At 39.0% G+C, this 13,116-nt stretch overlaps 1 protein-coding gene across 1 annotated transcript; it reads right to left on the reverse strand.

The window, feature by feature from the left end:
* Positions 1-6,641: 6,641 nt before the first annotated feature.
* LOC121241588 (putative pentatricopeptide repeat-containing protein At1g56570) lies at positions 6,642-11,058 on the reverse strand. Its single transcript, XM_041139417.1, has 2 exons — positions 10,678-11,058; positions 6,642-9,277 (listed from the first exon to the last, which is right to left on the reverse strand). Exon 2 carries the CDS (start codon positions 9,260-9,262, stop codon positions 6,980-6,982), a length of 2,283 nt encoding a protein of 760 aa, XP_040995351.1. The 5' UTR covers positions 9,263-9,277; positions 10,678-11,058; the 3' UTR covers positions 6,642-6,979.
* Between the last annotated feature and the right edge of the window lie 2,058 nt (positions 11,059-13,116).

The following is a 13,116-nucleotide window of genomic DNA, read 5'->3' on the forward strand; positions in this document are numbered from 1 at the left end:
ATGTAAATGGTTTCTTCAAGTTCACCATGTAAGAACGCTGTTTTAACATCGAGTTGCTGTAGCTCTAAGTCATACAATGCTACTAAAGCTAGTAGCAATCTGATCGAACTGTGTTTCACCACTGGAGAGAAGACTTCAGTGAAGTCGATGCCTTCTCTCTGACTGAAGCCCTTAGCAACTAAGCGTGCCTTGTACCTTGCATCTGTATCACCCTGGATTCCCTCTTTTCTTTTGAAAATCCATTTGCAGCCAACAGTCTTTACCTTCTTTGGCAACAGAACCAAATCCCATGTTTGGTTTTTGTGAAGAGACTCAATCTCTTCAGTCATAGCTGCGCACCACTGTGCAGATTCTACGCTCTTGACAGCTTCTGAATAACTGGAAGGTTCCTGACCAACTATATTCTCTGCCGTAGTAAGAGCATACATAACCATATCTGCATGAGCATACCTCTGAGGTGGTCTAATCTGCCTCCTCTGTCTACCAGTCGCTATACTGTAGTCTTGCTCACCTTGTGCGCCGCTACTTGAATCAGAATCATGCTCATCTTCAAAAGCATGATCTTGGGCGCCGTTGGGCAGCCCTTGTGATGCCTCCACCTGAAACTCCACCTGCTTTCTAACATCCTGTTCTTGTCCTGTAGACTCAGAATTCTCCTTCCTCGGACTAAGCATGGACTTTTCATCAAAAGTGACATCCCTACTGATTACAAACTTGGGTGATTTAGGATCAGTACACCACAACCTGAATCCCTTCACCCCACTGGCATATCCAATGAATATGCCCTTCTTTGCCCTTGGCTCAAGTTTTCCATCATTAACATGGAAATATGCAGGACAACCAAAAATTTTCAAATTTGAATAATCAGTAGGAGTATCAGACCATACCTCATTCGGAGTCTTCAAACCAATCGCTGTGGCTGGTGAGCGATTGATCAAGTAACAGGCCGTGTTGATTGCTTCGGCCCAAAAATCCTTAGCCAAGCCTGCATTAGAAAGCATGCTGCGAGCTCTCTCCAAAAGGGTCCTGTTCATCCGTTCAGCTACCCCGTTTTGCTGTGGAGTATGTCTAACTGTACGATGTCTGGCAATACCCTCATTTCTGCAGAATTCATCAAACTCACCTCCGCAGAATTCCATACCATTGTCGGTGCGAAGTCGCTTGATTTTCTTGCCAGTCTGATTTTCAATCAAAGCTTTCCACTGTTTGAAGTTAACAAATACATCACTCTTCTGCTTCAAAAAGTAGACCCAAACCTTCCGAGAGAAATCATCAATGAACGTAAGCAAGTATTGAGCTCCACCTTTTGACGGGACGGAAGATGGGCCCCAAAGATCAGAATGAATGTAGTCCACAGAACTTTTGGTTCTGTGAACCCCTGTAGAGAACTGAACCCTGCACTGTTTGCCAAACACACAGTGCTCACAGAAATCCAGTTTCCCTATCTTCTGATCACATAACAAACCCTGCTTACTCAGAATTGACATTCCCTTTTCACTCATATGACCCAACCGCATATGCCACAAACGAGTGACATCTGAATCTGGATCATCTGACACTGACACTGCAGCTGCACCTGTCACTGTAGAGCCCTGAAGGAAATAAAGACCATTTGTCTTATCTCCTTTCATCACAACCATAGAGCCCTTACTGACTCTGATAGCTCCACCTTCACCAGTGTACTTATAGTCCAGAGAATCAAGAGTACCCAAAGAAATGAGATTCTTTTTCAACTCTGGAATATGTCGAACATTAGACAATGTCCGGACAATTCCATCAAACATCTTGATTCTGACTGAACCAATTCCAGCAATTTTACAACCCATATCATTCCCTAACAAAACAGAACCTCCGTTGACTGATTCATAGTTAGTGAACCAGTCCCTCTTGGGACACATATGGAAAGTGCAAGCTGAGTCCAAGACCCACTTGTCACTAAAGCGACTATTGGAGTCGCTTATTGCTAGAACAAGATCTAGGTCGTTAGACCTATCATCAGCAACACTAACGGCATTAGATGAACTAGTGCCGTCCTCCCTGTTTTTCAATTTTGGACACTCGTTCTTGTAGTGACCAAACTTATGGCAGTAATGACATTTGACGTTTTTCTTACTAAACGTTGTTTGTGAACTGCCCCTGGATTTCCCCTTATTCTTTTCTGAACCCCTGTCATTCGATCTACCCCTGCTTGAGGACCCCTTAACAAACAAGCCACTAGCTTGTTCATTAGTGTTCTTCACACTCAATTTATTCCTCAACTCCTTAGAATTCAAAGCAGACTTTACATCTACCAAGGAAATTGTATTTCTACCATACAACATGGAATTTACAAAGTTCTCAAAAGACGTGGGTAATGAACATAAAATAATTAACGCTTGATCTTCTTCTTCAAGCTTAATATCTATGTTCCTCAGATCCATAATGATTTTGTTAAATTCATCTAGGTGTTCAGAAATAAGAGTACCTTCCTTCATTTTGAGAGTGTATAACCGTTGTTTCAAATACAACCGGTTAGTGAGAGATCTCTTCATGTACAGATTCTCAAGTGCTGACCAGAGACCAGTTGCAGTCTCCTCATCAGCAACCTCTCTTAAAACTCCATCTGATAGTGACAAAAGAATAGTACTGTGTACCTTTTCTTCTTCTTCTTTCGAAGGAGCCGGAGAATCTTCAGATACCGAGACTTCTAATACTTTTGACAAGCCCTGTTGTCGCAGTAAAGCCTTCATCTTGATGCGCCATAGACTGAAACTGTTCTGACCGTCAAATTTCTCCACTTCAAACTTAGCCATAGCCATCCCTCCAGATCCTGAGCCAAGCTCTGATACCAGTTTGTTGGGAATAAGTGTAGCTAGGACTAACACGAAGTATAGTAGCGGAACTAAAAAACAAAAGAGATAGATGACAATCACACAGAATGAATACCAAGAATTAAGTGGTTCGACTCAAAACGAGCCTACGTCCACTGGTGGGTCGGTATCGAAGATTTCACTATCAACAGAGATGGAGTACAAATCAATACAACAAAACTTCACAAGGAAGTTATCTCTCAAACTCACTCTAGACTTCTTCTCTCAAGAAAACACTAAAAAACAAATGCCAAATGAATTCTGAAGAAGTTGAAATGAGAGGGGGCGCCGTTTGATATTTATAGCAAAAAGTGAGAATTCACTTTTGTGAACATTGGCTCGAGCGAACGTCGAGCGAGTGTCGAGCGAACGTAGATATTCTGTACTTCGCTCAAGCAAACAGTTGTGCGAGAGTCGAGCGAAGCTCTCTGCCTGAATTCGCTCGAGCTGAATGTCGAGCGAATGTCGAGCGAAGCTCTCTGTCTGAATTCGCTCGAGCTGGGTGTCGAGCGAATGTCGAGCGAAGCTCTCTGTCTGACTTCGCTCGAACTGAGTGTCGAGCGAATGTTGAGCGAAGCTCTCTGTTTGACTTCGCTCGAGCTGAGTGAACCTCCGCTCGAGCGAACGTACGACACTTGCACTGTTCAATCAGAATTCAAGCCACCTCATAACAATATATATGTATTTATCATGCAATTGTGAATTTTTCTGAGTAACCAAATTGATATCCATAGTCTACTTTATGTGTATTGGATCATTGCATATTTGTCAATCGTTATACTTGATACAATCAAAGTGAAGCCCTAATTAATGGAGAATTTGTTGTATATAATCTCGACCAACTAGTCGCTCACTTTGTTGTTAGGGATCTAGTTTTGTAATGGGGCCAATTATTGGGACTTCATTGTTAGGGACTTTATGTATATTGATATAGACTTGGTGTTAAATTTGGAATGTCGAATGTTTGGTAGGGATGCTTGAGTTTCTAATGCAGACTTTATTTTATGATTTTTTATTTGTTACTACTCTAGAACCATTTCCCAAAGAGAATAAACTTCAGATTGCCAAGCCACTCAAAAAAGAAAAAACTCCTGTAAGCCGAGACCTCCAACTGAGGTGATGCCTGTAAGAGTACAATAAGAGAATAAGTTAAAAATATATTATGTATTTATATATCTGGATCCTCATTTTTGACTGCTAGCTTTGACAAGTTCCACCATATCTGGATCCACTTGTCCCAGACTCCCACTAACGAACACTTCACATGTGATTTCAAGAAAAGAACATTCATGTGTCTCACCATCCACCAACCTGCTCTTTTATTTCCCAACAAAGAGGCAGAAATACAAGACTTGGAAATAAATCAGTGGGCATTCAAATTATATCTAACTTAGATTACACAACAATCCACACATTGTTCATCGTACATAGCATCAATAATGACACCTAAAGTGTATAAATACATCAAAGTAACAGTATCCCAAATTAACATAAGTTCCTTGTACATAGTATCAAGAATGACACCCAAAGTATAAAAATACACGAAAGTAACAAGATCCTAAATTAATACAAGGACCAGTGGATAGCATCAAGAATGACACTCAAAGTGCACAAATAGATAGCGATTCAACTTCTCTCAAATCTGGTGAGACCTCCTTAGTTTCTTCCACATGTCTTGAACTTGTAGGGTGAGCATCATCGGCTCGACCGATTGCAAAGGCACACAAAATTTGGTCAAAACAATTTCAGCCTGCATCCATATAACAAAACACAAGGTAACCCAATTGCAAAGGCACAAATAATTTTATAACCATAATTCTCTTTGGCATCTTGTTCCTCACCACCCAAAAACCAAATACAACAATAGACACATCAAACTACAGGGCAAATAATTGTATATGCAAATCTATTTGATTTTAAAATTCTTTGTTTGGATGGATTTTAGAAATGACTGGATTTGAAATTCAATGTAACTTATTTTTTAGAATGATTTGAAATTCCTTTTCAATAAATAGAATTTGAAATCCAAGATTTTGAGTAATTAAAATCTGCTTGGAAATCCAAACCCACTATTTATTTTATGTACCAAAGGAGAGATTTTGATTTTAAATGCTAAAATCAAATGAAACCCTTCCCAATCCATCTATCCAAATGTATCATAAATGAATTTCCTTTGAGCTTTCTTCAAGATCAGCTCATTAACTCATAGAAACGGATTTTAACAATCCCACATCTCCATTGTTATCTTCAACATATTACAAAGAGCATATCCAAGATCAGCTCATTAATATCATTTCCAATAAAAAAATATTTCAAAACACCTCAAATTCATTGCTAGCATCCCTTGCTTTCAACGCAGTTCTACCTCTTGAAAATACTGCTCTAACTTTTCACCCTTTTGTCTCAACCTTCTCAAAGCCATCAGCATCTTGTATTCTCAGTCTTTTCTAGGTTGTACATTTTGCATGGTCCACTTAGATCTAAGTAGTTGACAAACCTCAACCAAGTTTTTACCTGGACTACCCATAAATTTTCAGCAAAATATTGTGTCCCATCCATGATCCTTTTTTTTTTTAATTTAATTTAATTTAATTTTATTATTATTAATAAGTTGTAACCCCATAATGCATTTAATATTGTTGGGCAATTATTCATATAGCAAAAAGTCTTTCTTTTATAAAAAATTCTAAACGCAGGCATTCAATAAAATCCAATTTTATCCTCAAAGTAGAGCAACCAAAAAGGAGAAGTTAAATAAAAGGAATAACAGTTTCGTCCCTATCTTTTTTTTTTTTTTTTTTGTTCAAAAGCTCTCTCCGTTTATATTTTCTCACTCTTTTCGCTTCAAACCATTCGGAGCTGAATTTGTTTTCTCTTATTGTAATATGTATATAATCAACAAAAATCCTGCACTGAATTTTTCTCAGGGGCTAGAATGCATTCACCAAATAAAAAGGAGAAGTTAATAGTGCTTCACGCTCCATGCTCAGTATCCAATTTCTTGGAAAATTAATTTTTACTTGTCAAAAAGATTAAAAAAAAGAAAAATCTTGCATCTCTACCCCATGGTTCCCCACCCAATCATTTGAAAAATTTCACAACTCAGACTCACACAGTCCCAAAGTCAGAGAAAAGATAAACAAAAGATAAAGCTTCTAAGCTTCTTATCAGGCTCGACACCGAAATGTGGGTAGTTGCCGAGGATGGCATGGGTCGCTGCAACTGATCAACAAAGACGGAGTTACACCAATCTGTGACTCTGCTACGATAAGAGTGGGAGAGAAACGAAACCAAGAGAGATGACACCAAGAGAGAAACGAAGCCAAGAGAGAAATGAAAAGTCTGGGGTGTTTTCCTTTTTCTTCCTCCGTCCGACCTCTTTTCTTTTCTTTTCTTTTTTTTTTTAAATAAAATAAACGTTGACGTGGCATGTTGCCATGTCAGTGGGGTGCGCATACAGGCACTATTTCTGCCTGTATGTAGCAGTACTGAAATGTTATACGATATCTCTTCCATCTACTCTAACTGTTCACCTGATTCAACCTCCTCCTCTTCCAGTTTATAGGCATCAATCCCTGCAAAAGTATTGCCTCTGCTGCTTAATGAAGTCTTGGGCAAGTCATGGTTTGAAACACCTACACGACACTGCTTCTGCAGATATATCACAGGCCAATTGGAAGTAAAGCTAGTTATTTACTAATGTATGATCTTATTGCAACCTGATTTAAGATGCAAATGCTAAAACAAGCAAGGGCTGCAGTCTTGCAGAGACAAAACAGACTTACCAGTATATGGCGTAATGCAGTAGTTAAATACACTTCATATACTTAAATACAGTGAAAAACTCCGTGAAATATCTCCCCAGTTTCAGCAGTAAAAGTTTGGATCTTTCTATACAGCATACCCACCGATATGGACACTCTGTATTGTGTGACAAACATAGCATAATTCATAGTTCCAAAAAAGTCTATAGGCAGGGAAGTTATACTCAAAGAGATCATAATATGTGGCTATGAATCATTTGCACCCACTTCTACGATTCTACATACAAGAAATGTTGGCAAATGGATGAATTTTCTCTCTTTTGTGAACTTCCATCAACCTACTGAGCTTTATCTCTAATTTAAGTCTCACAGTACAGAACTCAAGTCTGGAACATAACCCATGGACTTGATCTCCATCCTCAACACTTCTAACTTTGCATATATGTCCAATTTCTGTGGATGTTGTTGATCTCCTGCATAAAATTTATGGATTCTACCTTCAACAGAAATCCAACTATATCCCCCTTCCTTCTTCACACCCTGCTCTTTCATCATATCTCTCAAAATAAGTCCATCTTCATAATTCCCAGTCTCAATATACGTGTTGGATAAAAGAACATAGGTGGCTGAGTATTTCGGCATAATTGGAAGGATTTTCTGAGCAGCAATTTCTCCTAACTCAAGGTTTCTGTGGACCCTACATGCTCCCAACAAGGTTTGCCAGACCATTATGTTGGGCTCAATCGGCATTGTTTCTATAAACTCCATTGCATCATCCAAACGGCCCACTCGACCCAAGAGATCAACAATACATGCGTAATGTTCCATCTCTGGTACCAGACCATAACTGTCCTCCATTTGCTGAAAATAATTTAGGCCCTCCTCCACCATACCTCCATGGCTGCAAGCAAACAGAACGCACAATAAGGTAACAGCATTGGCCCTCATACCTGATGCCTCCATCCTCCTAAAGAGTTGAAGGGCATCCTCCACTAGACCATGTTGAGCATAGCCTGATATTATAGCTGTCCATGTAATAGTATCAGGGTTAGATACCCTCTCAAAGACCTTAGATGCATCAATTATATTACCACATTTCGCATACATGTCAATTAAAGCACTTTCTATGCACTTGTCGGTGTCTAAGCCAGCTTTGCAAAGAAGAGAATGGATTTGATGACCATATTCAAGTAAACAAAGGTTGGCGCAAACTACAAGCACGCTAGAAAAGGAAAACTGGTTTGGTATAAAGCCTTCATCCCTCATCCGAGAGAAGATGGCCAGTGCTTCCTCCCATTCAGAACACTGAGAGTAAGAAGTCACCAGAGTTGTCCAAGACACCATATCTCTCTCTTCCATTCTATCAAATACTTTCCTTGCATCTTCAAGCAAACTACATTTGGCATATGCATCAGCAATCGCATTGGAAACACTTGTGACCTTCAAATTTAATCCAGACTTCAGAACCATCCCATGAACTTCCTTTCCGAATTGCACAAACTTTAAAGCAGCAATAGCATCAAACACACTACAATAAGTGTAAACGTCGGGTTTTATATCATTCTGACACATTTTAACAAATAGTTCCAAAGCTTCTTGGCTAAACTCACACCGAGAATAGCCTGAGATCATTGCATTCCAGGTTGTGTTAACTCCACAATATGTGAAATTTGAGTCAAAAATAGATCTTGCTTCGCTCAGAGAGCCACATTTTGAGAACATATCAATTAGAGCAGTTCCCACAAGAACATTAGATTCCAAACCCAATTCAGAAACACACTGGTGAACCTTTTTTCCCTTTCCAATATCACCTAAGTTTCCAACTGCTTTCGAAACACTAATAAGAGTGTACATATTTGGTGTGATGCCTCCTTTCATCATTCTAAGAAAATGATTAAATGCTTTTAAATGAAGACCATTTGAGGCAAACCCTGATATCATTGCATTCCACGAGACTTGGTTATGTTCAGTCATGGTCTCAAACACCTTATACGAATCTTCAATCATCTCCAGTTTTGCATACATGTTAAGAACAGAAGTAGTAACAAAAGTATTAGATGCAAAGCCTCTGATAACGATCTGGGCATGCACCATTCTACCCAACTCAACACTATCTAAACCTATGCATGTATGAATGATCGACGAATAGGCAAAAGCATCGGGCAAGATTCCATGGATCATCATCTCATAAAAAAACTCAAACCCTTGAATAAAGAAACCGTTTTCGGTCGACCCAACAATCATGATAGTCCAAGAAAATATGTTTCTTTGAGACATTTTATCAAACACTCGACGAGCCGCACAATAGTCCGAGCATTTGGAATACGCATGAGCTACATGATTTAACAATGCCAGCAAGTCCCTATCCGAAAAATCGGATTTCAAGACGAACCCATGAACCACTTTCGCTTGTTTTACTGACTCGTTATCTGCAGAGTCGCGAAGGAGATCAAGCAATGGTTGAAATTGTGACGGTACGGGTATGGGAGTTTCATATTGTGCAGCTGACTTGGCAATTTTGCCTCCGTAAGTTCCACTCGATGGTGTCATTAGAATTGTGCGTCCTAGTTTATTGTTGTTACAAACAGGGGTGGGCAATATAGCTAGATATGCAGGTTGAGGAACACCCAGACCGACGGAGAAACTCATGGTCAGATGTGAGATCTGCAAAGGTAACAAATTAGGCAAGATCAATGCGACTTTTCATTGCCGGAAATAGCTTTATAAAACCAAAAAATAATTTTCATCGGTAATAACTCGCCGGATATATATATATATATATATAATATTCCCGGTGAGTTATCATCACTGGCAATAGCTTATTAAACCAAAAACTATTTCTGGCGATAAACAGTCGCTGGAAAAATTCATTTACAAAAAGAAAATATAATGCTCTGATCAACAAATCCTATACCAGATTTTATTTCTAAATAATAGTTGTCCAATTGGGCATTAAAAAATGCTTTAAATATAGAAAACTAGATGTCCAGCGTGGGATTAGAGAGGATATCATCATCAAACATGATACATGGCACACAACATGGTAAACATAACTTAAAAACATCTTAAGCCAAATTACAGGCTACAAGCAATTTAAAGAATAGAACTCATTTATTTTCATCAACAAGTTGAACACTAGGCTGCACCCTAATGGATGGAAATAGGAGTTATCATATCCAAAGAAGTCGCACAAAACTGAGTTGGTAATTACACCTTAAGTGCAACAAAGAATTTTGAATGCTCTTTGCTTTTACTATTCATGCAAACCACTGGTAGAAGTGTTGATAGAATTAATGTGAGGTCCTTCAAACCATCACAAAAGTAAACCAGCACCAAATGAATTATATTTGTCTAATAGTTTCAAACATAGGATATCAACAATCGTGGAGTGAACTGCAATGCTTCAATAGAATTGAAAAGTATGATAACAGTTTAGTTTAAGCAGAAAATCGCAATAAACAAGAAACATCCATGGTTGGTCTAAAGCACAAGGAATAGAGAAGTTTGATAAATAACCATCAGCAGAATAAGCAACCAAGCAAGAACAGCATCTGCCTCATTTCTTGTTGTTTCTCTCTTGTTATTTGTTTCCACTCTAACTTCATAATTTACCCAATCCTCCCAAAAACAGAGCTCCACCTAAGATCCATGATCACCTCAGCCACCATCACCATCCTCATGGGCTAAGACCAACAGCTATGGTAGCACAAGACATTTCAATTAGCTTCTACATCACTACCACCGCCATGAATAACCACCATAACCACCTCTGTCAACCAAAATATGCACTAAATGCTTAGCATGACAGACATCATTGACCACCCTAAACTGGCCCAATTAAAAGAATTATGATGGAACTTTCAGACGTGAATGCCTTCATCAATTGAAACATATTCTCCGCCAGGTATAAACTAGAATGAAAATGGAGCATCCCAGTAAGAAGTGAAGGAAAATGATGAAGATACATGAATATCATACAGAAACAGAAAATAATAAAACCTAACAAAAAAGGTGGGAATAACAGGAGGGAAAGATTACAGTTTAGGATTATAGTTTAAGATTACCTGATAGTCTGCTGGGTCTTTACTGCAGGAGGGCAACTCAAAGGTGCAGTAATTGACTTCGCTATACCGTTTTGTTTATCTGTAGCCTTTCGTCAACCATAAACTGAACAAGTCTCGGATATCTCACAAGTACCAATACCTAGATCCATAACAGTGGATACATTCACCATGTTGCATAATCAGAATATATAGGTTGCAGAACAGCATCACAAAACAAGGACAATGTTGATGAGCACAAGAGGGGTGAAACGCCCGAGGAATTCGTAATGTAAGCATGCTAGTATTAAAGAGACCCTTCAGATATGCGTACAAACCCAGTAAGAGCAGCAAAAGTCCCGAAAATTAAGCTAAACAAACAATTCCAGGCCAGGAATGCCCAAATACGAAAAAATGTACACTAGATGATTCATCGTCTGGACTAGTAAATCAATTCCCCAAAACTAAAAATCCAAACTCAGATAGCTCCCAACAATTTGTACGAACAATGACAGGGTCAATCCAAACTCCAAAATCACGTAAAAATAAAAGAACAGTAAATCCTAGTGTAGAATCGCGAATGCAATGCAGATTATAATAATAAAAAAAGAGATGAAGAGGAGAATAACCGTAAACTGAGGAGCCCAAGTGTAACGATCTAGCCGTGCTAAAAGGAAGAGACATGAGAGGGAGGCTAGGTAGTGCGAAGGGAAAAGGAACTGAGCCAGGAATCCAGTGGGATGTACATGTGTCCGATGGTGTACTTGCTGCGTGGACCAAGTTCGACTGAACATATGGGCATGTTACGGGCCACGGTTAAGTTTGAGTTCAGATTACTTATAGTCCAATAACTTTTATTTAATGAGTACTGTAGGAAGGTTGGGCCATGGGCCGTAACATTGGGTCTGTTTTTACTTTATTTCCTGTTTTTAATTCCTGTAGAATTGGCCCACGACGAGGGCATCAGTATGTAAGGATTTAGTCGGTCAGTATTAGGGTTTTTATCGAAAAACATTAGAATAGTCTATTTTTCTCTCAACTTTCCTCCGAAGGTACTCACCTTTGAAGTGAAATTTGCTATCAATATAAGTTTATTTCATAGATATGTTACACCAAGGTCAAGTTGTGAAATTAGGAATCTAGGTTTTGCAAAAGAGCACAAAGATGACGAACGAGGATTCAGGGAAGGTGTCGCACTTTTGTCATAGTGAAAGTAGGAGCGGAAGACACGGTGGGCTTATGTTGGCTAATAACAGTTTAGTAGTTAGGCTCATCCTGTGGATTAAATGTAGGCATCTCTTTCATTTCTAGGTTATTGCTAATTGGGCCATGGGCCACTTTTTACTTTGATAGACGTGTTAGGCATATGTTATCTTGCTTTTGTTTCAGTATGTTGGCCTTGGGCCATGAGTTAGAAGGGGTTTGTTAGTATATGTAGAGAATGCCGCTCTTGTAATGGCAAGCAGAATCTGAATAAAATTTTATTTCCCTCGTGATCTTCTTCTTCTTCTATGTTGGAGGTTGCTTCCCTCGAAGTGAACCATTCTCAATGCATTTTTTATTAAGCATTTTCAAGTGTGTTACAAATTGGTACAGAGAGGCATTGGTCCCTGTGTTATCAATCAAGGAATTAATTCTTCAAATGAAACAAAGCTGTGAAGAGTATCAACAATAGCTAGAAAGGTTTGGAAATAAGATTGCTACCATGAAAAAAGAAATCAACACAGCCATGGATGAGATTTCTACGGCAATCAAAAATACTTTTCAGGAATCAACTGAGGTTGAAACAAGTTTTACGTCATCTACCACGGTTACAGTTGCAAGTAAAAATGAAGCAAAGAAGCTAGAGATTTTCATTAAACTATCAGATTGCCTTCTCCTCCTTCCGTTTCTTTCAACAATTGGGATGAATTTCACCAAGGAATCTGCTATTGTTGAGAATTTTTTATTTTTATTTTTATTTATTTATTTATTATGGAAGGAATCCCAAACAAATGGCCAAGTCGTGCATGACATCCTCCATGGAAGTTCGCTCCAACTTGTAGAGGAGTTAAGAAGCCCCAAAGGTTTAGACTCGAGACAGTCTACTTGAGAGAGATTGGGAAGTTTCATAAGAGCACGAAGTTGTTGGTTCGAAAACTTCCATTCCAGAGGTTGGTGAGAGAACTTGCGTAGGACTTCAAGATCGACCTTTGCTTCCAGAGCAGAGTCATCGTAGCTGTATAAAAGGTGGTTGAAGTGTACTAGGTGGGGCTCTTCGAAGACACTAACTTGTACGCCATAAAAGACGAGCAAGATTGATACATGTGGAAGATTCGGAACGAGTACCTGGGTGAAGGGAAGAATGGTGTGATTTATGGCCGGAGTTAGGGATGTAACCGGTCTGGTTCGGTCTGGTTTTAAACATGTGTCAATGTGTCATAAAAAAATATGTTGTTGTAAAAATACTGTTATAACAAAAAC

This window comes from Juglans microcarpa x Juglans regia, chromosome 7S (assembly GCF_004785595.1).
Source record: "Juglans microcarpa x Juglans regia isolate MS1-56 chromosome 7S, Jm3101_v1.0, whole genome shotgun sequence".
Lineage (NCBI taxonomy): Eukaryota > Viridiplantae > Streptophyta > Magnoliopsida > Fagales > Juglandaceae > Juglans > Juglans microcarpa x Juglans regia.

Coding starts and splice junctions, on each gene's coding strand:
- LOC121241588 (XM_041139417.1), bottom strand. CDS start 9,262: ATGAGTTTCTCCGTCGGTCTGGGTGTTCCTCAACCTGCATATCTAGCT.